Below are 25,404 nucleotides of genomic sequence, written 5' to 3'. Positions count from 1 at the left end.
ATTCGATACGGGATTAGAAAACCAACATTTTTTCTTATTAAAACCCTTCGCAGAGTGGTCTGTTAACTATATTTTTTGTTGAATATTAAACGCTCATTTTTTTTTCAATTTAATTAGTTTTTGGGGCTGGCGACATGTTTTTATTGCACAAAACAATATTCAAGCATGGTTTTTTTGGAATGACAAAAAATAATAATTTTGAACAACGCAGTATTAATTAATTAGTTAATTTTAATTAAACGGACTCGTCGAAAAACTTAAAAAAAATTCAAGTGCGAAGAGAAAACTTCAGACCATTTAAAAGCAGACGCTTATTTGTGTGTGATATTAATTTTTGAAATATGGTAGAAATATGCTTTAGCAGACTCACCTAGCTGGTTAGAAGAAACATTCAAGCAATTATAAATGTACTGTTCTTCAATTTACAATATAAATAAAACAAAAGATCTTTCCAGGTGTTTAAATTTAATATTTCAAAACTTAATTTAGCAAATTTCCCGGCGCATCCACCAAATTTCATATGATTTATGTTTCCCAGATTTATTATATTATTTGCGTTTAAAATATTACTTACAGTCCAAAAATAGAGTTGAGCAGTCCAACGAATGTAGAAAATAAAAAACCAGTGCCTCTAACCCGAAAAAACGTTGCAATAATGCTTCGGTAAATTGTGTCGTATAATTAGTCACAACTGACTTAAAAATTATCGCAGCGTTTTTTGCGATAAAAACACGAGTTTTTTATTTTCTAAAATTGTTAGAACGCTCATTTCTTAATTTTCGGAGAGAATAAAGTATCTTATCATTAAAAACATATCCAGTTGTCGTACTAATATGCTGCCTTTACAGATTTTAAGACAAATTAAACCACTTTTATGACAATTCACCTAAACTACTAATATTTCGGATAAAAAAATAATTAAAAATATATTTTTAGAAAAGTTTTTATTTAGAAAATGCACAAAAATGTAAAAACTAATATTTTTGCTCACAAATTGGGATTTTAAAATTTATAAAAGCTTTGGGAACTGTGCTCAATTTAAGAAAGTAATTCTTAATGCCATATTGTTATGACTTATGACTGCTCCCATTTTTTTATTTATTGCTTTCTAGTTTTTACTTATTCTCAAAGTGTTTTTCTCTAAGGTTTAGATTCGCCATTATTTTGCTGATTTGTGCAAACTTGCTTAGCAGTATGTGATTAAAAACAGCTGTTAGCGTTGAAAGTACATCTTAACCTCTGTTCTGTGTCTATACTCTATTGTTCAAAGGAAATGAATTAAAAAAAGCGACATTTGCTTGTAACGAAACGTAATGAAAATGATTAGGTATTAATATATTTCCCAATGACAAACATACCGTTAATGTTGGTATAAGTTACGGTATGTACACATTGAAAACCCATTTGTAAACATAACCTAAAACTTCAAAACCCCATTTAACCCCTTTAGGGGGTATTTAACTTCACAAGATTGCATTGTCATGCAGATTAAGTAAGTATACAAAATTTCAAATCATTGGGACGTTTGGAATCTTTTCAAATTTGGGTCCGAAAATATGAAAACAGACAGACAGACAACAGAGCAAGTTAAATAAAAGCTTTTAAAAAAAGAAAACAAGTTTATTGGAAATGCAACTAAAAAGCTAAACTGACGTGAGTTATAACCATTTTTAAGTAGTCCAATAAGTTTTGTGTCTTTTGAACAACTTGATATGTGTTTTTAAAATGGTTTCAAATTTTGGATTTTGGAGAAAAGATAACAAAAATGGTAAAATTATTACAGAAACATTTACTATCAACAATTTGCAATGTTTTTAGCAATGGCATAGAATAAATTAGAATAGTGAAAATGGTGAAACAGGTATTAAAAATGATTTTTTACAAAAAGGATTCCCTAACGCATCATTAAAATAAGCGTATAATCTTCTGAAGATTAAATAAATGTTATATATTTACCCCTCAAAAGGATAACGAAAATGTGGGCAGTGTTAATACCACAAAAATATCTCTGAAACGTGTGTTTAAAAATAAAAGCTCTGAATTAAAGGATTGTCGAATGTAGCTTGGAAACTTTGAAAACTAATGGATTGGACACGTGTTTTTTCCTCTTCTATATTTTTCTAGTTTGAAAAAGTTGCAATATTTATTTTGGTCAAAGTTTGCACGTGTCATAAATATAACTACAGTCCGATATGCCAGTATGTTATTGGCAAGTTTTGATCGAATTAAAAATAAATGTTTGCAATTGAATAAAACTTTTATGTAATGAAGAACGTTCTAAAAAATTAAATAATCAATAGAAATTTACAATCAAATTTTTTTTTAAAAGGACTTTAAAAGACTTTTTTTTATAATTTACAAATTACATGAATGGAAAATTAAAATTAATGTGAATTTTCAAGCGAAGGAATAGGCTTGAGTGTTTTTATTTATAATTCAACGCAGAAACTGCGAAAAACCTCAACCAAATTTGCATCGCCCCTTGGAACTATCATCAGAATTACTTAATAATGTTAACCTCCGATTGTTGAGAGCTTTAATCCTCGCCTTATTACATTCCCCACAGATTCAGTGGAATGCCGCTTGGCATTATATCGAAGGCTATATTGCCTAAGCTCTTCAATTTAAAAACTAGAATCCCTTTTTCATATTCAAGAAATAATAACGCGTTTTCACCTCCGGCGTTTGTAAAATAAAGTACGAAAATTTAGTGGTCCTTTGAAGTGAGTCTTTGTGCCAGAAAAGTGTTCATAACCACAAACAAGAAAACTCGATTCAATAATTTCGAGCATCATCCTTTAATCTCGTTTTAATTGAATCTGTTCGCGGCTGAGTTGATTGAAAGAAAAGGAGTTCAAGTGTCTAATGGATTAGACGAAAATTAATAAAATAAGTGGTTTTCCCAGCCAAGTGATTCGTGAATTATGTATTTGTTCGGTTACTTAAAACGTATATTTGGAGGCGGTTTTCATTAATTATTCAACGATCACTTTTATTTGCAAAGTCAAGGGGCGTCAAGTTACCTACCTCCTGAATAATGACATTCTCAAAATTATTTGCTCGAAATGTGGAAGCGTTTCATATTTCACAATATGTTCAGTCTTACATGATTTATTACGTCGCTGTAATATCTCATAATACGAGTGAAATATTTATATTGATCCAACTAACACAAAAAATAAAAATGAGATTTCTTGCTGCAACAATTCTGCTCTTTCTCGCTTTGAAACTCGGATTTAATGAGAGAAATTTATCGAGCGTCGCTCAGATTTTCAGCAAAATAATTGCCTTCAATTCTCTCTAACAATAATTTATTGATACAAGCAATTTATTTTCTACAAATTAGTTAAATATTTCTGATTTTGAGTTGAAATTATAAAAAAATTATAAAACAATTTTCGTTTAGATGAGTGTTTTAAAATAACAATTACATCGTAAAAGCGTCCAACTAATACCTAAATTAAGCGCAAAATTATATTAGAAAGGGTGGTAGCGTAGCAAAAAATTTCATTATGAAGGAAAAATAAAATAATTTTAATTAAGTTTCCGCTGCAGCCCCTAGCTTAACTGGAAAACCTAACAAGCAAAAGCTTTTATATCTAAAATGTGATAAAAAATGTAATTAAAAGCAGGTAAGAAATAATACGGAGCAACTTAATTCCTATTATGCGATAATTGAAAGGGTTGATGTCAACGTTTTTCATAACACAAAAGATGCTTTTTGGTGGTTGTCTTCAAACAAATGTTTTTTGTCTGTGCTATCATTAAAATAACGCTCGATTTTTTTATATTTCTTTGACTCATTTGGAAAGTACATACAGGGTGTACCAACGATTTGAAAAATCCATTACAGATCTTTAAATGTTAGGAAATTATTTTTTTTACAAAAGCTATAGATTCTATCACAGTGACTTATCTAAAATTATTTTCAAGTATAACAGGTTGTTTCCGAAATTAGCTACGACATAAAATATTTTTTAAACACTATATTTTTTGCATTTTTGAATGTAGCTTCCATCACTGATGTTTTTTGTTATTGTTATTGATCGAGTTTTTTAACGAAAACACGCCTAAAAAATTATTACATACAAACTATAAGAATCGTATAAAAGTTGGACTTTAATCACCTTAAAGCGGAGATTATAATCAAGGTTGTTAAAAAAAATTAAATTAAACAAAACAAAGAGTTTTTTATTTGAGAATTGAGAAAGCATCAAAATTGGTTAGCAATTTTAAAGCACTAAATTTAACCAAAAATGATTAAATTAAATTTCCATCTAAGCTGTGTGGTATGTAATATGTCTTAACATTTTGTTTGTTTTCTATTAATATGTTAATAAATAATTAATGTTAATAGCAACAAAAATACCTACATCGTGTGTTTGTGTTTTGATTTGTCCGCATTTGGGGGAAACACCACTCCTAATTTATTTTCCAAATGAAAAAATATGTACTGGTTAGACAATAATTTTAAAATAAAAAACGTGTTTTCAACAAAGTTTTAAAGGTTTTAATCAAATAAGTTTTAAACATGGTAAGTTATTTAAAACGCATAAAACACAATGTTTTAAACAACAACCCTGATTATAATGTAATTACATTAATTAATAATTAATTACAGATTTACTTACATTGTAATTGGAATTACTTTTCAATAGCTGTGATAAGTTACATATTAAATTAATTAATAACGTAATCGATTATTTAATAACTTATTACTTTGGAAAATCATCCCCTAAATGAGATGCTAAAGCTTGAATTAAAATCCGACATTTTTGAAGATATATCCATGATAATTAATATTTAAAAGGGTTAAAAAATGAAGAAACTGTGTTTTTTTGAACTAAGACATTTCTAAATTCTTCGATTACCACAGGGGTTTTTTATTCTAAAATATTTAAATTTATACTAAAAGTTGTTTTACTTTTATCGCACATAATTCTGCTCCATTTCAATAAGTAAAATATTTCAAAAGCTAACTGATGTTGAAATATTTTTTTAAAATTTATATATGATATCAAAACAAGAAACAATGCAATTGGGCTGATAATTAACAGAATTATAAAGATACGGATATAAATAGTTAAATAGTTGCTTTACTTTTGTAATTAGATTAATATGTAATTAGTTACACTTTACCGATTATATTCGGAAATAAAATTAACTAGACGCCCTCTGGTGATGACTTTTGAACTATGTCGAAAACAGTTAAAGAAATTTTCGTAATGCCACATTTAACTGACATTTAATGAATTGTTCAACAATTTTGCGTGTATAGTGTTAATTATTTACAATAGAAAGAATTACTTTAAAAGTACGTGGTGGTAAATACTAGCGTTGACTTTGGTTCTATAGTTTTTCGTGGTATAAAGTGTTTATTGTTGGAACTTGAAAGTGGATAAAAAGTGAAAAATATTTAAATTTTGATTACAAAGTGTTATCAAACAGTTGTCTAATTAAAGATTATAAGTAATGGATCACAGCGAACACAAAGTTTGGCTCAAGAAACCAATAAATTAGTGAAGTGTGTGAATTTTAGGTTAGAATTTTCCACTGAAAAAATCATGAAATGCTGCGGTAAATCTGCAAAACTACAATAAAGATTAACAACTGCTGATACATTTAAACGTAAATTATGCTAAAAGGTAGGTTTTTCAATGTCTTTGTAATAATTTTCCAATAAAGAAAGTGAACCAAACAGTCATTCGTTATTCGTGTTTTCCTTGTCATCTCTCATTTGTCAACATAAGTTTCTTGCATCAAAGATGCAATAATCATTCCGCATAGGCAATGTAATAATTGTGAAGCCCCAAAATTCGTACAACGCTCAAAATATCCGAATAAACATTTTCCCGCCATTTACGGTTACTGTTTTTGACCTAGCTCAGTGGCGCCCCCAACGGTAATTTTACTTTCGAATTGGATAACTGTAAATGAACATTATTTGAGTAAGTAATCAGTTACAAAGTAATTGAATTTGGTTAAATAGTTAATTGTAATAATTAATTTTCACTGCTTCTGAGCACTTTAAATGAGCACTGAAGAGTTTGTTGCAACTTAATTTTTTTGGCACACCCTTTTATTTATTTTTTCTATATTGTTTTCACAAATTGTTTGTGCAACTTCTTTTAGTAAATTTTTAGGAGTTGTATTGGCAGTGCTGGGCTGGGTGTCATCAGTCATCACTGTAATCTAGTGTGTGATTTGTCAACAGCGTCAAGTCGTTTATTGATAAAACCCAAATATATAATTAACAAAATTAAAAGGAAATTGTTATAATAGATTTTGATAAGTTAATCTAAACAAAAACAAACAACAAAAATATAAAGTAGAAAAAATAGTATGTAACACGCGTTTTATAAGACTTATTTGTTGCACTCCTTCTATCGGAGCACTCCAAAACCATTCGTGCCACAATAGAACGTCTTATAAACCTCGTATAATAGTATACTATTTTATTGATTATGTAAAAGACTATTAAGATATTTCTCTAAACAGTTAAATGTCTTTTCCGATTACTCAAAAGATATTTAATACTAAACATTAAAAAAAGTATTAACCATTGTCTCAGTAGTCAAAAATGAAATAATAATGACGGTAAGTATTTATTACAGCGAAATAACTAAAATATTTTTAAACATACAATTTAATAATAGCTATTTGAGAAGCAAAATGAAAAATAGGATGTTTCATTTAACTTTTTCAAGTTATTTTTTACGTTTCTAATTGCAAATGTGCCAAAGAGTTAATACAGACTTAAGTTTAATCATTTCTATAAACAGTGGTGAAAGTAGTAGTTTTCTAGGATTCTTAGGTTTTGTGTAATATTTTTTCTAAGAAAGCGTGTAATTGTCAAAAAAAACAAATTATGTATTTCATAAGCATAATCGACCAATACATGGATCAAAATTATTAGTATTAAAAGGTACGTCCAAAAAAATAAAATTTAGAGTCTTCAATGAAAAAAACATAATTTTATATTCTAGCTCATTTGTGAAAGATTTTGTATACTTACAAATAATTTTGGGTGATACAGGTGTTAGTATTTACGGCTTTTGTAAAAAAGTATTTATTTTTCAATTATTTAGAGTCTTCAATAAAAAAAACATAATTTTATATTTTAGCTCATTTCGGAAACATCCTGTATACTTAAAAATAATTTTATAAGGTGATGCAGAGAGTTAGTATTTACGGCTTTTGTAAGAAACATTTATTGTTTAATTATTTAAAAGTCAAAAATGAACGTTTTCAACTCGCTGTATTTAATTTACAATTAGTTTAAAGATGAAGACTAAACAGGCTGTCCCAACAATCCGAAAAAGCTTCATAATTTGTTTATTATTAGAGATATTGCATGTAATCTAAAGATTATAGCGTTTCTGCTGCATGTTTCTAAAATATTGCGGTATATATACAGGATGTTCCAAGATTAAAAAAAAAACACTAAAGTTATGTTTTTTCAAATGAAAGACCCTAAATTTTATTGCATTTTTGCACGTAGCTTTTAATACAGATGATTTTGCTATAAACTTCTATTGGTCGATTCTGCTTAGTTTTTAAAATAATTTGATTTTTTTTGACAAAAACACAAGAACCATTATTTGTGGGAGTTCATAAGGTATTAAAAAACTCGACAAAAATATTAAAATTTTAGTTATTTCACTGTAATAAATGTAATAAATTAAAGTGGTGAAAGCCTCATACTTTCTTAAGTTTCTAAGTTTTCATGTAATATTTTTTTTAAAAGTGTGTTTACGCTAAAATAAATCAAGTTATTTTAAAAACAAGGCAAAATGGACCAATAACAATTTATCTTAAAAACATCACATTCAAAAATGCAAAACAGTATAAATGCTCCATTAAAAAAACATAAGTTTGTATTGTTGCTCATTTCGGACACACACTGTACCTATACTTAAAAATAATTTTGGGTAAGTCAGAGGGTTAGCATTTACGGGTTTCGTAAAAAAAGATTAATTTTCTAACACATAAAGGTTCATAATGGAGTTTTTCACATCACTGGGACACCCTGTATGTAAAAAAAACGATACGTTAAATGGAATTATTCTCTGACCCAGGTCTCCCATCCAAAATAATTTTATAATCTTGAGTACTTATTTAACTTCAGATATAGTGTTATGTTTTATTTTTACGAAACACTTTGGAATCCAAAGCTGTTCAACATAAAGAGTTCACGTTTCAGAAAGGTGTAAAGCCCAGTAATCGCAATAAATCTTCTCTGCTTTGCCCGTCTTTGAGGAAATTCACAGCTGAGATCGATACATACGATCTGCTTTACTGATAAGACCGTTCGGTATCAGCTGTGTTGAGCTCCACCTCTCTTCGGAATATTTAAGCGAAGTGTTCCCAAATAAATGGATTTGGACGGAAGAACCTATTAGTGGTGGAAGAGAGACCATCAATCGTCTTGTACTCATTGTGTTAAGCTAAACAGAAAGTTCATTTCTGAATCATTTTTATGGCGGTAATTTATTAACAAATGATGAGTTACACTAATTTGTCAATATCGTGCGAAACCATTATCCTAAGCCTCGTCTTGCATGTAATCCGTCCATTACACAAAGCTGTTATCCTTTCTGTGGGAATTTCTGGTGACCTTATTGAGAAGACAAAACGTTGGATTGGAATTGTAAAGTTGGCAATAAAACGCATTTGTCTTGTTTACTTATTGTTTTACCAAAATTGCTTTAACTGTTTTAAGTAAGTTTGGGCCATCAATCAAATTTGTAAATCTCGAAAAATTATCATAAAAGAAATCATTAATCACTATTTGTAATGTTAACACGTAAGATAAATTATTATTGTTGTTAAACCAAACAATACCGCCAGATACAATGCATATTGAATTTAGTTCGTACATATTATTATGAGAACATAATACGGCCGAACAATAGGAAGGAATATACTGATGTGAAATATTCAGAAATGATGGAATGTTGATAGTGAACAAGAGAATTATGCAAACTTAAAAACGGGTAGTGCAAGGTTATTATGAATGTTTTAATTATTACGAAGGTATTGATTAATATAATAATAATATTAAAACAAATATTAAACAAATTACTTAACAATAAAGCCGTTGTACATTTCTGGCAAAAAATCGAGAACTGCAACAACTGCAAAACATACAAATGGTTAAAGTTGAAACAATAAACTGCTATTTAACGTAAAATGTAAGGGATAGAATCTGAAAACTGAGTTTTACTAGCCCAGTCAAATTAGGCAAAAATAAGACGATCGATGGGAAAAATTCCAAGAGAGATGGATTTTTTTTAAAAGCTTCCTTTACACTTGGGTAGACATACAGGTGTCCGGAAAGTCGCGCACCGCCGTGACACTACATCATCGGCCGATGCCCTAGATAACCAGAAGAATGTTAAAAAAAAATCTAAGTCTTTTATTGATGAAGATATGATGAAGTAAAGATTAAAAATTGTTTGCTAAAAATGAAGGTGTTTGCACTACCTTTTCGAATCCAAATTCATTTGTGGTATAAATGACATTACATAAAAGGACGTAGTAACATAAGAACTCAAGAAACCTTCCCACATCCTTTAAGAAATGTTAACAAAATTTTTGAGTCAACAATGATAATAAATCTGGCAACACTTGGCACAAACCATTGTTGTTCAGATGAAACCATGGTTACGGTGATTGCTTATAATGTCATTAAAATTCTTGTTTCGTCTGTCAGCGGTAATTTCTCAGTTTCAAACAGTGTCAGTGAAGGATTAAAATGTTTTCCTACTATGAATATTGTGACTTGTGTTTGCTGTTTGGTGAATACGCTGGAAATGCAAGTGAAGCCGCTCGTCAGGATGCCGATCCAGACGAAAACTCGAATTTGCATTGACTGGACCAAAGAATGCTATCAACTGGTCGTTTGGATCTTTTACTAAGGGAACTTGATCGGTCCAGAGGTACGAAGACCGTTATTGCGGAAGAAGCAATTTTAGAAGAACTCGTGAGAAGTTGGTGAACCGAAATCATGCCGCTAGTGCTACGATCACTCCAGAAACATTGCAAACGGTACAAGTCAAACCTTTGAGCGTTTGTGATAATTTTTTAGTGCATTGTTTGTTCGGTTTTTAAGTTGTTTAAAATATTATTACAATAAATAAAGCTGTTCTCCGCTCAGTTGCATTCAATAACATAATTAAAAATTACGATAATGCGCGAACTAATCTGACTAACAACAATGGCGTAACCATGGTTTTAAAGACTAGAAATTAAATATGTTCAACACCTTTTAATGGTATCCAAGACTTTAATTATAATTTTTAATTTCAGTTTTCACGTGTATCTTTGTGCAATGTTGCCTTTTTCCATAATTTGTTTTGGCTCTGATATAAAAACAGAGCATGTGGAATTTTTTTAAACATTTTTTCGGTACCCTGAGGATTATCCAATTACTCCCCTTCAATGAGGTGCGCGACTTTCCGGACAGCCTGTATATCAAAAGTCTCGAGAGGAAGAGGGGGCTAAAGCTGTCTTTTTATGTTTTTGTGCTCAAAAACTGGCGCACCAACTCAGTGGTACGTTGTTGAGAAGCAAGTGCAGATTACGGGAAAAATGTTGAAAAAATTCCTAAAGTCATATTTTAAAAAATATGGAGCCACAAACTTTTTGTGTTAACTTCTTTAGTTTTCATTATTTTTTTATGTTTTTATGTTTCATACCAGGTAATCGTTCCGTAACAAAACGATGAATAATTATTTTTAAATTTACTATCAAATTTTAGCAGTTTTTTTGATTTAAAAAAATTAAAATTTATCAAAAAAATCACAATATTTTTATAATTTTTATCTTTTTACCAAAATTAAAGTTGATAAAACTTCCTACAAAGTGGTCCTAGCATTCTTGTTGTAGGACTAACCGTAAGCGAGCTACTAGCTTTTGAAGTTTGGTGTCTACATGACACTGTATAACTAAACATTAGTATAAGTATTTACGTGGAATACTGTGTGTAAAACGTCTCCCAACTAACCTAAGAGTGGGAAATAAGGGGGAAAAATACTTTCTTCCTTCGGGCTCTCCAGTTGAAGACTACAATTCAGCATCTGAAGATTACCCAGAAGATATGATAGAATAAACTGTTGGACTCAATACATACAGTTTATTATAAGATTTATTCAAAACATCTATATTAAATCATCTATTTATTAATATTTTGCTGAACAAGACTGTAATTCAGTTTTCAATGTTTGAGACGAAGACGAAAATGCAGCATCTAAAGACGACTCTGAAGACTTCTGTGACCCCTACGTCGCCCCCTTTCTCGTCTAATAAAGTGCTGGACCCAAAAAAATCAGTTTACTGTCAGTTTTTCATATCACAAGACATTCTCTTTTAGAGCACATTTTTTTAAATGATTATTTCTTTACAGCCCTATAACTCGCTTATGGTTAGTCCTACAACAAAAATGTATATAACTATTTTGTAGGAAATTTTATCAACTTTAATTTTGGTAAGAAAATAAAAATTGATAGGAGTAACAGTTTCCAAGATATAAGCAAAAAACCAAAAAAAGATTGCTTCAAACCCCTACCCCTCCTCGAGCTCGCCTCCAACCTCGACTTTTAATATATGTCTACCTAAGTGTAAAGAAAGCTTTAAAAAAACTCCAACTCTCTAGGAATTTTTTCCACCGATTTGTCTAATTTGACTGAGCTATACTGTACCTTCGTTTCTGCGATTGAAACTATCAATTAGTTTTCATTGTCACTGCCACCAACACTTATTAACTATTTGCTTTACAAAATCCACTTTAGATCATTCAAAGTCTGTTTACATTTTGTAGTAATGGACTCATTTGTCTTCAACAGGTGAGGTGCAATTAGGGTTAATTAATCACGACAATAATTAACCAATAAATTACCTACCTACGTGTGGGCAAATAATGTTTGCTTGGGATTTTAAATTTATTATCAATGGTCCCTATTATGTTTTGATTAAATAACACAAATTAACGAATTTTTTTATATCTCTTGGTACATCAACTACAATAAATAGAAATGTTTTATCGCTGGTTGGAGCTGAAGACATTTGAAAGTTCGTTTCTAATGTCGGTTTAAAATGAATTAATTAATATGATTATACAACTGCGATACTGAAATTAATTTAAAACTTTCGACTCGGAAAAAAATGTAATCTAATTATTAATTAATAATTACAATTACCCTGTAATTTGTAATTGGATTACTTTGTAATAGATTACTCAAGTAATGTGAGTAACTAAGTACATATTAATTCAATTACTGTGTAACCACCCTCCTCCCTTCAAGGTGAAATTTTTAAAAAACCTAACGTGTTTCTTAATTAATTTTCTGGAATTCAAACTTAAATAGCCCATGTAGCCTCCTTAGGGGATGCTTTTCTAAATTAATATTTTGTAATGTATAATTAATTACAAAGTACACGATTACTTTTCAATTGAATTAATATGTAATTTGTTACAGCTAATAACAAAGTAATTGCAATTACAATGTAATTGAATACAAAATAATCAGATTACTTTGTAATTCTAATTAAATTAATCTGTCATTGCATTATTAATCTAATTATATTGTAATCAGATTATGCTCAACTCGGTTTTCGAGTACTTATTGCTACTACCCAAGTAAATTGTTTGTCTATTTTATTTTAGACAAGAAATATATAAGAAATTATAAAACTAAACAAACCAGCTAAACAAGAATTGTTAGTGGAGAGTTTATTGTAAACATACAATAGAGTTACCCTTCTTTAAAATAAACTCCGCAAGTGAACTTTATTAATGTTGTAAATCTTTGCTATGTTAGAAACATTTTTATTACTTTTCCGTTGGTGAGTGGGATATTTTTAAAAATATATTCTAGATTTAGATAAAGGAAAATCAATCCCACCATACGAGAATTTTTAAATTGCTTTAACCTTTAATTTTCTTGAATTCTAGTCTCTAAATAGTCATTTACTTAAAAAAATCTTGCCTACCCCTAGAAATATGTTTACTTCTGGTTGAAAATAAGTGTCCAATTAATCGGACACTTTTTTAGAACAAAGGTGGTGTCCCAAAATAAATCATTCACGCCTTCAAAGAATTTAAGTTTTATGTTAAATTGCTAAAAATTGCTAAAAATGGCTACACTTCCTAAAAATTATTATCTTATTTATTATTATACTATTATACCCGTAATCATGGGATAAAATGCACCTGTAATAATCAGTTTTGTAAAATAATTCTAGAAAATTTTTATAATTGTAGGGAAACCTAAAAATTGTTACATGGTAAACCTGAAAAAACTGCTCAAACAATTAATACAAAGTCTAATACTAATACAAAGTGTTTAAAATATTATTTTTTGAATCCTAGATTATAAACACTATTTTAAAACACATAAAACACTCGCATACTCTCGTTGCATAACGACAGCCCTCGAACTTTATAAGCTTGTGCTTTCGCACTGGTTTTATTAATAACTAGAATAACTCTGCCTGAATGGTAAATTAGCTAAATTACCTTAAATCAGTCTTACTATTTATAATTATTTAGATTGTTTCTATTTGTAATCTTATAGTACAGATTGGCTGTCTTTGTTTTACTGGAAGACAATTTTATTGTTTAACGTCCATCGGCATCACAATATTTTAATATAAAATTTAAAAGTTTCCAATTACATACAATTACAATACATAATATTCTTAGCAGTCTCGTAATTTTTTTCGCTTATGTTTTCATAACAATTAAAATTAGATTGAACTGAATCCACCGTTTACACTTAATTACTAATAAAAGACTAATAAAAATAATACTAATCATTTTGTTTTAAGGTGTTAGCAACAAGCCCTAAACTTTAGATTATTATAATCGTGATAACTCTCATCAATGTGTTCTGACTCGATTGTAAATAAAAAAACAGTAGGTTGTGCTTCATGTTTATATCATTTGTATGAAAAAAAATAACTAAGCACCATCACCTTTCTTATCTCTGTGTTAATTCCGTATTCCATATCTTTCGGTAAAAAAACTGAACGGATGTATAACACAAGTATTGTAAACAATTAATTTTCAAAACTTAATTTTATAAGTTGTAATAATCTAAAAACTTGTGGTTGAACATTAGAACATTAACCCACCATTTTAAAAAAATCTAAGAATGATTTTTATAGAAGTGTTTTTACAACTTAAATGCAGATAAAATTGTAGAAGAAAGTTTAATGTTTCCTAACGAATAAATAAATCAATATTGCACCAGTTTCCCTCTACGAGGTGTTGATTAGATTTAAAACCTACCTAAAACAAAAAATTCGCGAAAAGTAAACAACCTTGTATATTGTGTATATGCAGTATTAGTAGATCACTAATAAGTGTAAGAAGTAATAAGTAATACCGCTATCTTCACGCAAATAATCAAGAAACCAACTTCTAATATCACACAAAGTGTCTTGAAATGATTGTCAGTACTTTCAATTGTAAAATTCACACATTCTCAATTAACTACATAAAAAGTTTCGTTAAAAAGCAACTAAAATGTACACACAGGTAACTAAATGAAAATTATTTTAACACTTTGTTTTTTTATTTTTCTCCAAATTTCTTAGGTACATGTTTTTGCCAAAAAATAACAGATACTAGACGATAAAAGCACCAAGAATATTGACTGTGCATCTTGAGTTATTTTGAGTTATTATTTTTTGTAAAAGTTCATTATGCTGCAAGTATAGTAGTTATGTAATAACTAATAATTATTCAATGTTTCGAATTTGTGTTTACAACTATCGTAATTAAATTATTTAAAAGTAAGTTAATTCAGTCTCTGTTGCCAGGTCATACTACACCTCGATCCTTAAATCTTTTTAGATGCGTTTTTAGTCTTTTTTTAAGTCAATTAAATAAAATCAAGATAATATAACTGCTGGCAATTTTGCCTTAATAATTGCTCAAAAATTTGATGCTATTTTTGTTGCTACGTTAGATTTTAAGACTACACAAAATGACAATTACCTATTATTCTAAAATTACTTTAAACTATGTTATCAACTAATGCTGACTGAAATTCACATTCTATTTGACTATCTAGATCATTGGGATATAACGTGATATCAGCTATTTAACATCAATCGCATAATTTTTCAATATGTGTTTGCTCCTCTACCCATAAATTAATCTTGACTATCCAAAGTTGTGATATTTTTCAAAATTTTGAAAAGAAATTAAATAAAAAATCAAAAACTAAACCGAAATTCACAATAATTGAATAGATTAAAATATAAGAATGAGGTATTAATTCTATTACTATGTAAACAATACTACAATAATGTAACAATAAAATACTTTGTCATGCATTCTGCAACGATGTCATACAAAAATTTTTATTGTCAAAACATTTAACTAAACTTGAACAACTTTCTCCAATTTTAAAATACGCGGAACATATCTTGGCGCGTCCACTTTATCATTCATTGATTATGCGTCCAAGGTCGAGAGAGGGGAGTATCATGTACAAACCGTGCAAGTAGTAAGTTTGTAAACACTCAAACACAAAACGACAACAGATGATCAGCGTGTGTTCTCAATAAAGGTTATTCAAGTCACCAGTCACCACAGAAATACAACAAATCGACTTATTAGAAATGGAATTTAACCCAAATGGTAAGTTTTACTTCCTCCATTCTATAACCAAACCCACAATGTATGGTTCCAGAGCACCAACACTTGCGCTATAACCCCTTGAAGGGCGACTGGATCTTGGTGTCCCCTCACCGGGCACTGCGACCTTGGAGCGGACAAGTCGAACAACCCCAAGTGGAAATAGTCCCAGAATTCGACCCAAAAAACCCACTATGTCCTGGAGTTAAACGTTCCTCTGGAATCGTAACTCCGCAGTACAAATCAACGTACGTTTTCACTAACGACTTTCCCTCGCTTTTAGAAGAGGGGCCAGAACCGCCCCAAAACAGCGACCCCCTTTTCCAGACAAAATCGGCCAAAGGCACGTGCCGTGTCATTTGTTACCACCCGCATTCAAACGTCTACTTCACCTCAATGACGTTATCTGAAGTGGTTGCGATTATAGACGAGTGGATCAGACAAACCGAAGAGCTGGGCAGGAAGTATCTATGGGTGCAGGTCTTCGAAAACAGGGGGGCTATGATGGGCTGCTCCAACCCACACCCACATTGCCAGATCTGGGCCTCGAACTTTTTCCCCAACGAGCCCAAAGCCAAAGACTTGCACCAAAGGGAGTACTTTGAAAAGTACGGGAGGCCGATGCTGCAGGACTACCTCCAGAAGGAGTTACAGCAAGATAAACGTGTGGTGTACCAGAATGAAGACTGGGCGATTGTGGTGCCCTATTGGGCCACTTGGCCTTTTGAGACTCTAGTTTTGCCCAAAAGGCAAGTTCAGAGGTTTACCGATTTGGACAAGAAGCAGAAGGAAGCCCTAGCGGCGGCTTTGAAGGCCATAGTTGCAAAATATGATAACATTTTCAAATGCACTTTTCCGTATTCGATGGGGTGGCATGGGGCTCCCACTGGTGAAAAGTTCAAGGAGTCGTTGCCGTATTGGACGTTCCATGGGTGTTATTATCCACCTCTTCTCAGGTCTGCCACCGTTAAGAAGTTTATGGTGGGGTATGAAATGTTAGCTCAAGCGCAAAGGGATATAACACCGGAAAGTGCAGCAGCTCTTATAAAAGAACAGTCCGAAGTCCGTTTTTCTGATAAGTAGCACATAAATCTAAAAACAGTTAATTTACTCATTGCTTAATACATATCCATTTTGATCTCCATTGTTAATTTTCTTAAACAGTTTTTATTAAAAAACTGTTGCATTTATTGTTAAATAAATAATAGTTAAAAAATGTGTGACTTTTCCTCATATCCTGCTTGCAATATGAAACGTTTTATCAAATGGAGACGATTCATGTTTTGAATGTTTTCTTAATGTATCTAGTTATATCTATTATAGGATACACCTCCAAATAGAGAAATGTTAACAATAATTAAATAAACAGAATAATAAATAGATCAATGAATAAGTAAACTAAATAAAATTTACAAAAACTGCACTGTACTAAAACTAAAAATAGAAAAACTACTGAAGGAAAAGAACAGAAAATAAAACAAGTAGAAAACAAAAAGCAAAAGGAATTCTGGAAAAAACTATAGACTAAAAAATATGCTTTTGTTATTGCGAAAAATGTTCAATGAGAGTTTTTCTTCAAGCAAATGACAGGAATTGCATGACTTTATTGTATTGTATTGCTGTTTTAAACTTGGATAATAATACATATCCATTTTGATCTCCATTGTTAATTTTCTTGGACAGTTTTTATTGAAAAACTGTTGCATTTATTGTTAAATATATAAATAATAGTTAAAAAAATGTGTGTCTTTTCTTCATATCCTGCTTGCAATATGAAACGCTTTATCAAATGGACGATTCATGTTTTGAATGTCTTTTTTTAATATATCTAGTTATATCTAGTTATAGGATACACCTCCGAATAGAGAAATGTTAACAATAATTAAATAAACAGAATAATAAATAGATCAATGAATAAGTAAACTAAATAAAATTTACAAAAACTGCACTGTACTAAAACTAAAAATAGAAAAACTACTGAAGGAAAAGAACAGAAAATAAAACAAGTAGAAAACAAAAAGCAAAAGGAATTCTGGAAAAAACTATAGACTAAAAAATATGCTTTTGTTATTGCGAAAAATGTTCAATGAGAGTTTTTCTTCAAGCAAATGACAGGAATTGCATGACTTTATTGTATTGTATTGCTGTTTTAAACTTGGATAATAATACATATCTATTTTGATCTCCATTGTTAATTTTCTTGGACAGTTTTTATTGAAAAACTGTTGCATTTATTGTTAAATATATAAATAATAGTTAAAAAAATGTGTGTCTTTTCTTCATATCCTGCTTGCAATATGAAACGCTTTATCAAATGGACGATTCATGTTTTGAATGTCTTTTTTTAATATATCTAGTTATATCTAGTTATAGGATACACCTCCGAATAGAGAAATGTTAACAATAATTAAATAAACAGAATAATAAATAGATCAATGAATAAGTAAACTAAATAAAATTTACAAAAACTGCACTGTACTAAAACTAAAAATAGAAAAACTACTGAAGGAAAAGAACAGAAAATAAAACAAGTAGAAAACAAAAAGCAAAAGGAATTCTGGAAAAAACTATAGACTAAAAAATGTGCTTTTGTTATTGCGAAAATTGTTCAATGAGAGTTTTTCTTCAAGCAAATGACAGGAACTGCATGACTTTATTGTATTGTATTGCTGTTTTAAACTTGGATAATAATACATATCCATTTTGATCTCCATTGTTAATTTCCTTGGACAGTTTTTATTAAAAAACTGTTGCATTTATTGTTAAATAAATAATAGTTAAAAAATGTGTGTCTTTTCTTCATATCCTGCTTGCAATATGAAACGTTTTATCAAATGGAGACGATTCATGTTTTGAATGTCTTTCTTAATGTATCCAGTTATATCTAGTTATAGGATACACCTCCAAATAGAGAAATGTTAACAATAATTAAATAAATAGAATAATAAATAGATCAATGAATAAGTAAACGAAATAGAATTTACAAAAACTGCACTGTACTAAAACTAAAAATTGAAAAACTACTGAAGGAAAAGAACAGAAAATAAAACAAGTAGAAAACAAAAAGCAAAAGGAATTCTGGAAAAAACTATAGATTAAAAAAATGTGCTTTTGCTATTGCGAAAATTGTTCAATGAGTTTTTCTTTAAGCAAATGACAGGAATCGCATGACTTTATTGTATTGTATTACTGTTTTAAACTTTAATAATAATAAATATCCATTTTGATCTCCATTGTTAATTTTCTTGGAAAGTTTTTATTAAAAAAAACTGTTGCATTTATTTTTAAATAAATAAATAATAGTTAAAAAAATGTGTGTCTTTTCTTCATATCCTGCTTGCAATATGAAACGTTTTATCAAATGGACGATTCATGTTTTGAATGTCTTTTTTAATATATCTAGTTATATCTAGTTATAGGATACACCTCCGAATAGAGAAATGTTAACAATAAGTAAATAAACAGAATAATAAATAGATCAATGAATAAATAAACGAAATAAAATTTACAAAAACTGCACTGTACTAAAACTAAAAATAGGAAAACTACTGAAGGAAAAGAGCAGAAAATAAAACAAGTAGAAAACAAAAAGCAAAAGGAATTCTGGAAAGAACTATAGACTAAAAAATATGCATTTGTTATTGCGAAAATTGTTCAATGAGAGTTTTTCTTCAAGCAAATGACAGGAATTGCATGACTTTATTGTATTGTATTGCTGTTTTAAACTTGGATAATAATACATATCCATTTTGATCTCCATTGTTAATTTTCTTGGACAGTTTTTATTAAAAAACTGTTGCATTTATTGTTAAATAAATAAATAATAGTTAAAAAAATGTGTGTCTTTTCTTCATATCCTGCTTGCAATATGAAACGTTTTATCAAATGGACGATTCATGTTTTGAATGTCTTTTTTAATATATCTAGTTATATCTAGTTATAGGATACACCTCCGAATAGAGAAATGTTAACAAAAAGTAAATAAACAGTATAATAAATAGATCAATGAATAAGTAAACGAAATAGAATTTACAAAAACTGCACTGTACTAAAACTAAAAATAGAAAAACTACTGAAGGAAAAGAACAGAAAATAAAACAAGTAGAAAACAAAAAGCAAAAGGAATTCTGGAAAAAACTATAGACTAAAAAATATGCTTTTGTTATTGCGAAAATTGTTCAATGAGAGTTTTTCTTCAAGCAAATGACAGGAATTGCATGACTTTATTGTATTGTATTGCTGTTTTAAACTTGGATAATAATACATATCCATTTTGATCTCCATTGTTAATTTTCTTGGACAGTTTTTATTAAAAAAAACTGTTGCATTTATTTTTAAATAAATAAATAATAGTTAAAAAAATGTGTGTCTTTTCTTCATATCCTGCTTGCAATATGAAACGTTTCATCAAATGGACGATTCATGTTTTGAATGTCTTTTTTAATATATCTAGTTTTATCTAGTTATAGGATACACCTCCGAATAGAGAAATGTTAACAATAAGTAAATAAATAGAATAATAAATAGATCAATGAATGAGTAAACAAAATAGAATTTACAAAAACTGCACTGTACTAAAACTAAAAATAGAAAAACTACTGAAGGAAAAGAACAGAAAATAAAACAAGTAGAAAACAAAAAGCAAAAGGAATTCTGGAAAAAACTATAGACTAAAAAATATGCTTTTGTTATTGCGAAAATTGTTCAATGAGAGTTTTTCTTCAAGCAAATGACAGGAATTGCATGACTTTATTGTATTGTATTGCTGTTTTAAACTTGGATAATAATACATATCCATTTTGATCTCCATTGTTAATTTTCTTGGACAGTTTTTATTAAAAAACTGTTGCATTTATTGTTAAATAAATAATAGTTAAAAAATGTGTGTCTTTTCTTCATATCCTGCTTGCAATATGAAACGTTTCATCAAATGGACGATTCATGTTTTGAATGTCTTTTTTAATATATCTAGTTTTATCTAGTTATAGGATACACCTCCGAATAGAGAAATGTTAACAATAAGTAAATAAACAGAATAATAAATAGATCAATGAATAAGTAAACTAAATAAAATTTACAAAAACTGCACTGTACTAAAACTAAAAATAGAAAAACTACTGAAGGAAAAGAACAGAAAATAAAACAAGTAGAAAACAAAAAGCAAAAGGAATTCTGGAAAAAACTATAGACTAAAAAATATGCTTTTGTTATTGCGAAAATTGTTCAATGAGAGTTTTTCTTCAAGCAAATGACAGGAATTGCATGACTTTATTGTATTGTATTGCTGTTTTAAACTTGGATAATAATACATATCCATTTTGATCTCCATTGTTAATTTTCTTGGACAGTTTTTATTAAAAAAAACTGTTGCATTTATTTTTAAATAAATAAATAATAGTTAAAAAAATGTGTGTCTTTTCTTCATATCCTGCTTGCAATATGAAACGTTTCATCAAATGGACGATTCATGTTTTGAATGTCTTTTTTAATATATCTAGTTTTATCTAGTTATAGGATACACCTCCGAATAGAGAAATGTTAACAATAAGTAAATAAACAGAATAATAAATAGATCAATGAATAAGTAAACTAAATAAAATTTACAAAAACTGCACTGTACTAAAACTAAAAATAGAAAAACTACTGAAGGAAAAGAACAGAAAATAAAACAAGTAGAAAACAAAAAGCAAAAGGAATTCTGGAAAAAACTATAGACTAAAAAATATGCTTTTGTTATTGCGAAAATTGTTCAATGAGAGTTTTTCTTCAAGCAAATGACAGGAATTGCATGACTTTATTGTATTGTATTGCTGTTTTAAACTTGGATAATAATACATATCCATTTTGATCTCCATTGTTAATTTTCTTGGACAGTTTTTATTAAAAAACTGTTGCATTTATTGTTAAATAAATAATAGTTAAAAAATGTGTGTCTTTTCTTCATATCCTGCTTGCAATATGAAACGTTTCATCAAATGGACGATTCATGTTTTGAATGTCTTTTTTAATATATCTAGTTTTATCTAGTTATAGGATACACCTCCGAATAGAGAAATGTTAACAATAAGTAAATAAACAGAATAATAAATAGATCAATGAATAAGTAAACTAAATAAAATTTACAAAAACTGCACTGTACTAAAACTAAAAATAGAAAAACTACTGAAGGAAAAGAACAGAAAATAAAACAAGTAGAAAACAAAAAGCAAAAGGAATTCTGGAAAAAACTATAGACTAAAAAATATGCTTTTGTTATTGCGAAAATTGTTCAATGAGAGTTTTTCTTCAAGCAAATGACAGGAATTGCATGACTTTATTGTATTGTATTGCTGTTTTAAACTTGGATAATAATACATATCCATTTTGATCTCCATTGTTAATTTTCTTGGACAGTTTTTATTAAAAAAAACTGTTGCATTTATTTTTAAATAAATAAATAATAGTTAAAAAAATGTGTGTCTTTTCTTCATATCCTGCTTGCAATATGAAACGTTTCATCAAATGGACGATTCATGTTTTGAATGTCTTTTTTAATATATCTAGTTTTATCTAGTTATAGGATACACCTCCGAATAGAGAAATGTTAACAATAAGTAAATAAATAGAATAATAAATAGATCAATGAATGAGTAAACAAAATAGAATTTACAAAAACTGCACTGTACTAAAACTAAAAATAGAAAAACTACTGAAGGAAAAGAACAGAAAATAAAACAAGTAGAAAACAAAAAGCAAAAGGAATTCTGGAAAAAACTATAGACTAAAAAATATGCTTTTGTTATTGCGAAAATTGTTCAATGAGAGTTTTTCTTCAAGCAAATGACAGGAATTGCATGACTTTATTGTATTGTATTGCTGTTTTAAACTTGGATAATAATACATATCCATTTTGATCTCCATTGTTAATTTTCTTGGACAGTTTTTATTAAAAAACTGTTGCATTTATTGTTAAATAAATAATAGTTAAAAAATGTGTGTCTTTTCTTCATATCCTGCTTGCAATATGAAACGTTTCATCAAATGGACGATTCATGTTTTGAATGTCTTTTTTAATATATCTAGTTTTATCTAGTTATAGGATACACCTCCGAATAGAGAAATGTTAACAATAAGTAAATAAATAGAATAATAAATAGATCAATGAATAAGTAAACTAAATAAAATTTACAAAAACTGCACTGTACTAAAACTAAAAATAGAAAAACTACTGAAGGAAAAGAACAGAAAATAAAACAAGTAGAAAACAAAAAGCAAAAGGAATTCTGGAAAAAACTATAGACTAAAAAATATGCTTTTGTTATTGCGAAAATTGTTCAATGAGAGTTTTTCTTCAAGCAAATGACAGGAATTGCATGACTTTATTGTATTGTATTGCTGTTTTAAACTTGGATAATAATACATATCCATTTTGATCTCCATTGTTAATTTTCTTGGACAGTTTTTATTAAAAAAAACTGTTGCATTTATTGTTAAATATATAAATAATAGTTAAAAAAATGTGTGTCTTTTCTTCATATCCTGCTTGCAATATGAAACGTATTATCAAATGGACGATTCATGTTTTGAATGTCTTTTTTAATATATCTAGTTATATCTAGTTATAGGATACACCTCCGAATAGAGAAATGTTAACAATAAGTAAATAAATAGAATAATAAATAGATCAATGAATGAGTAAACAAAATAGAATTTACAAAAACTGCACTGTACTAAAACTAAAAATAGAAAAACTACTGAAGGAAAAGAACAGAAAATAAAACAAGTAGATAACAAAAAGCAAAAGGAATTCTGGAAAGAACTATAGATTAAAAAAATGTGCTTTTGTTATTGCGAAAATTGTTCAATGAGAGTTTTTCTTCAAGCAAATGACAGGAATTGCATGACTTTATTGTATTGTATTGCTGTTTTAAATTTGGATAATAATATCCATTTTGATCTCCATTGTTAATTTTCTTAGAGAGTTTTTATTAAAAAAACTGTTGCATTTATTGTTAAATAAATAAATAATAGTTAATAAATGTGTCTTTTCTTCATGTCCTGCTTGCAACATGAAACGTTTTATCAAATCTACGATTCATGTTTGGATGTCTTTCCTAATGTACTATAACTAGCTACATCTTCGAAGAGAGAAATGTTAATGATGTATTTACAAACCAACAAGTAAAAATTGAAATTTATAAAAACTGCATTTTACTAAATCTAAAAACTACTGAAGGAAAAGAGCAGAAAACAAAAAGCAAAAAGAAAGAAAAAACAACAGATTAAAAAATTATACATTTAATTGCAAAAATTGTTTGATGAGAATATTTTTTTTAAATAACAGGAATTGCATAACTTTATTGTATTGAATTACTATTTTAAACTTGGATAATGACTAATGAGAGATCTGCTGAAGCAGTAACAAACATATTATAGATAAAAACTGACCAAAAATAGTTGGCTTACTGGAGCCAACCAAATTTTTTATTTTTTGAGATGGTAATTTTTTTTTAATTTATAAATAAAACTAAAACATTTTGTATTTTTGTAGTTGATATCTGAATCAATAACAATCTAAACATGAATAATAAATAATAAGAACATAGTTAAGGTTTCAAAGCGCAGAGTTTTTTTCGAATATAGCATTTTCTAGGCAATGTAAGACGTTTTTTCAATCAAGTTGATACGTTTTCTAAATTGTACTTCAGAATTCACTATAATTCCAAGATTTTCCACTGAAAACTAGAAACACCTGTTTGTATATCACCAATTTTGAGATTAATTTGCAAAAAGAAAATTTCAGTTAGATGTTGATTAATAAAACTTGCAAGCTCTTTCCAAATCATTGGGATTAAAATGATAAAATAGATGCCTATCATCTGCGAATGCATGGATATTTACATAATTTACGGATTCTAATATTTCTGCGACGTATATTAAAAATAGAAACGGTCCCAAAGTTGAGCTTTGTGGAACTCCGGTTGTAATAAGTTGTTCGTGTCTTCGTTTGGTCGATGTAATTAAAACGTGATTAGGACCTTATTCGGTGGATGTCAGAAAACTTTGAATTCTATCGAAATCAGAATCCTAAATGCAACATCTCGTAATTTAAGCTGAAATCAGTTTAACACTGTCAGGTCTGGTCGAAATCACATGTTATGTGTAAAATTTGATAAAACCTTTTCTGATATTTATCGCAAAAAAGAAAAAATAAACAAATAGTTTTCTTTTTCAAAATAATTTAACAAATAGCTTTTTATTTCTTCATAACACTGTGACACAGTTAGTAACATTTTGAATGGAAATCCCATTGCAATTTTTTACATTTTAAAACTTGTTCACTCCGTTTTTCTATAAATTATACAATCATTCCGTTATCTACCCAAAAGAAGAAGTAAAAACAACTACAAACATTTGTAAATTTCGTCTGAATTTCATCTTAGGTTTCGGTAGTAAGTATCCACGAAAATTCCGAATCAGAATTGCATTTACTAAATAATATTTGATTGTAAATCCGACTGAAATATCACTAAATTGACTCAAAAATTATATTAGTATTAATTACTAATTAATTATGTATTCAATAGTATTAATTACTTATACGGACTGTTTATAAATGAGTCTAGAATCCTTAGGTGGTTTTGGAATTTAAATTTGCCATATTTAATTACTTTATTTCTTTAAAAATTTAGAAAAGTACCAATTTTTATTTACTCAGGCAACCACTAAAAACAAATTTTTCATATACTAACGTTGTTCGTTTTTCTGGAAAGAAG

At 28.7% G+C, this 25,404-nt stretch overlaps 2 protein-coding genes across 3 annotated transcripts in view; one reads left to right on the top strand and one right to left on the bottom strand.

The window, feature by feature from the left end:
- Galt (Galactose-1-phosphate uridylyltransferase) overlaps window positions 1–17,310 on the top strand; it is a 131,824-nt gene extending 114,514 nt beyond the window's left edge. Inside the window, exons 2-3 of the mRNA XM_008193145.3 lie at window positions 15,621–15,652; window positions 15,705–17,310. Coding sequence (XP_008191367.3) covers window positions 15,634–15,652; window positions 15,705–16,732 — 1,047 coding nt within the window. The 5' untranslated portion in view covers window positions 15,621–15,633 and the 3' untranslated portion in view covers window positions 16,733–17,310. The remainder of the gene's footprint in view (window positions 1–15,620; window positions 15,653–15,704) is intronic.
- The window catches only part of LOC103312469 (uncharacterized protein), an 82,395-nt gene that overhangs the window by 38,193 nt on the left and 18,798 nt on the right, over window positions 1–25,404 (bottom strand). The window lies entirely within an intron of this gene.

Source organism: Tribolium castaneum, chromosome 1, assembly GCF_031307605.1.
Source record: "Tribolium castaneum strain GA2 chromosome 1, icTriCast1.1, whole genome shotgun sequence".
Classification (NCBI taxonomy): domain Eukaryota; kingdom Metazoa; phylum Arthropoda; class Insecta; order Coleoptera; family Tenebrionidae; genus Tribolium; species Tribolium castaneum.
Note: the sequence above shows the minus strand (reverse complement) of the source record. Positions and strands in the feature narration are given on the sequence as shown.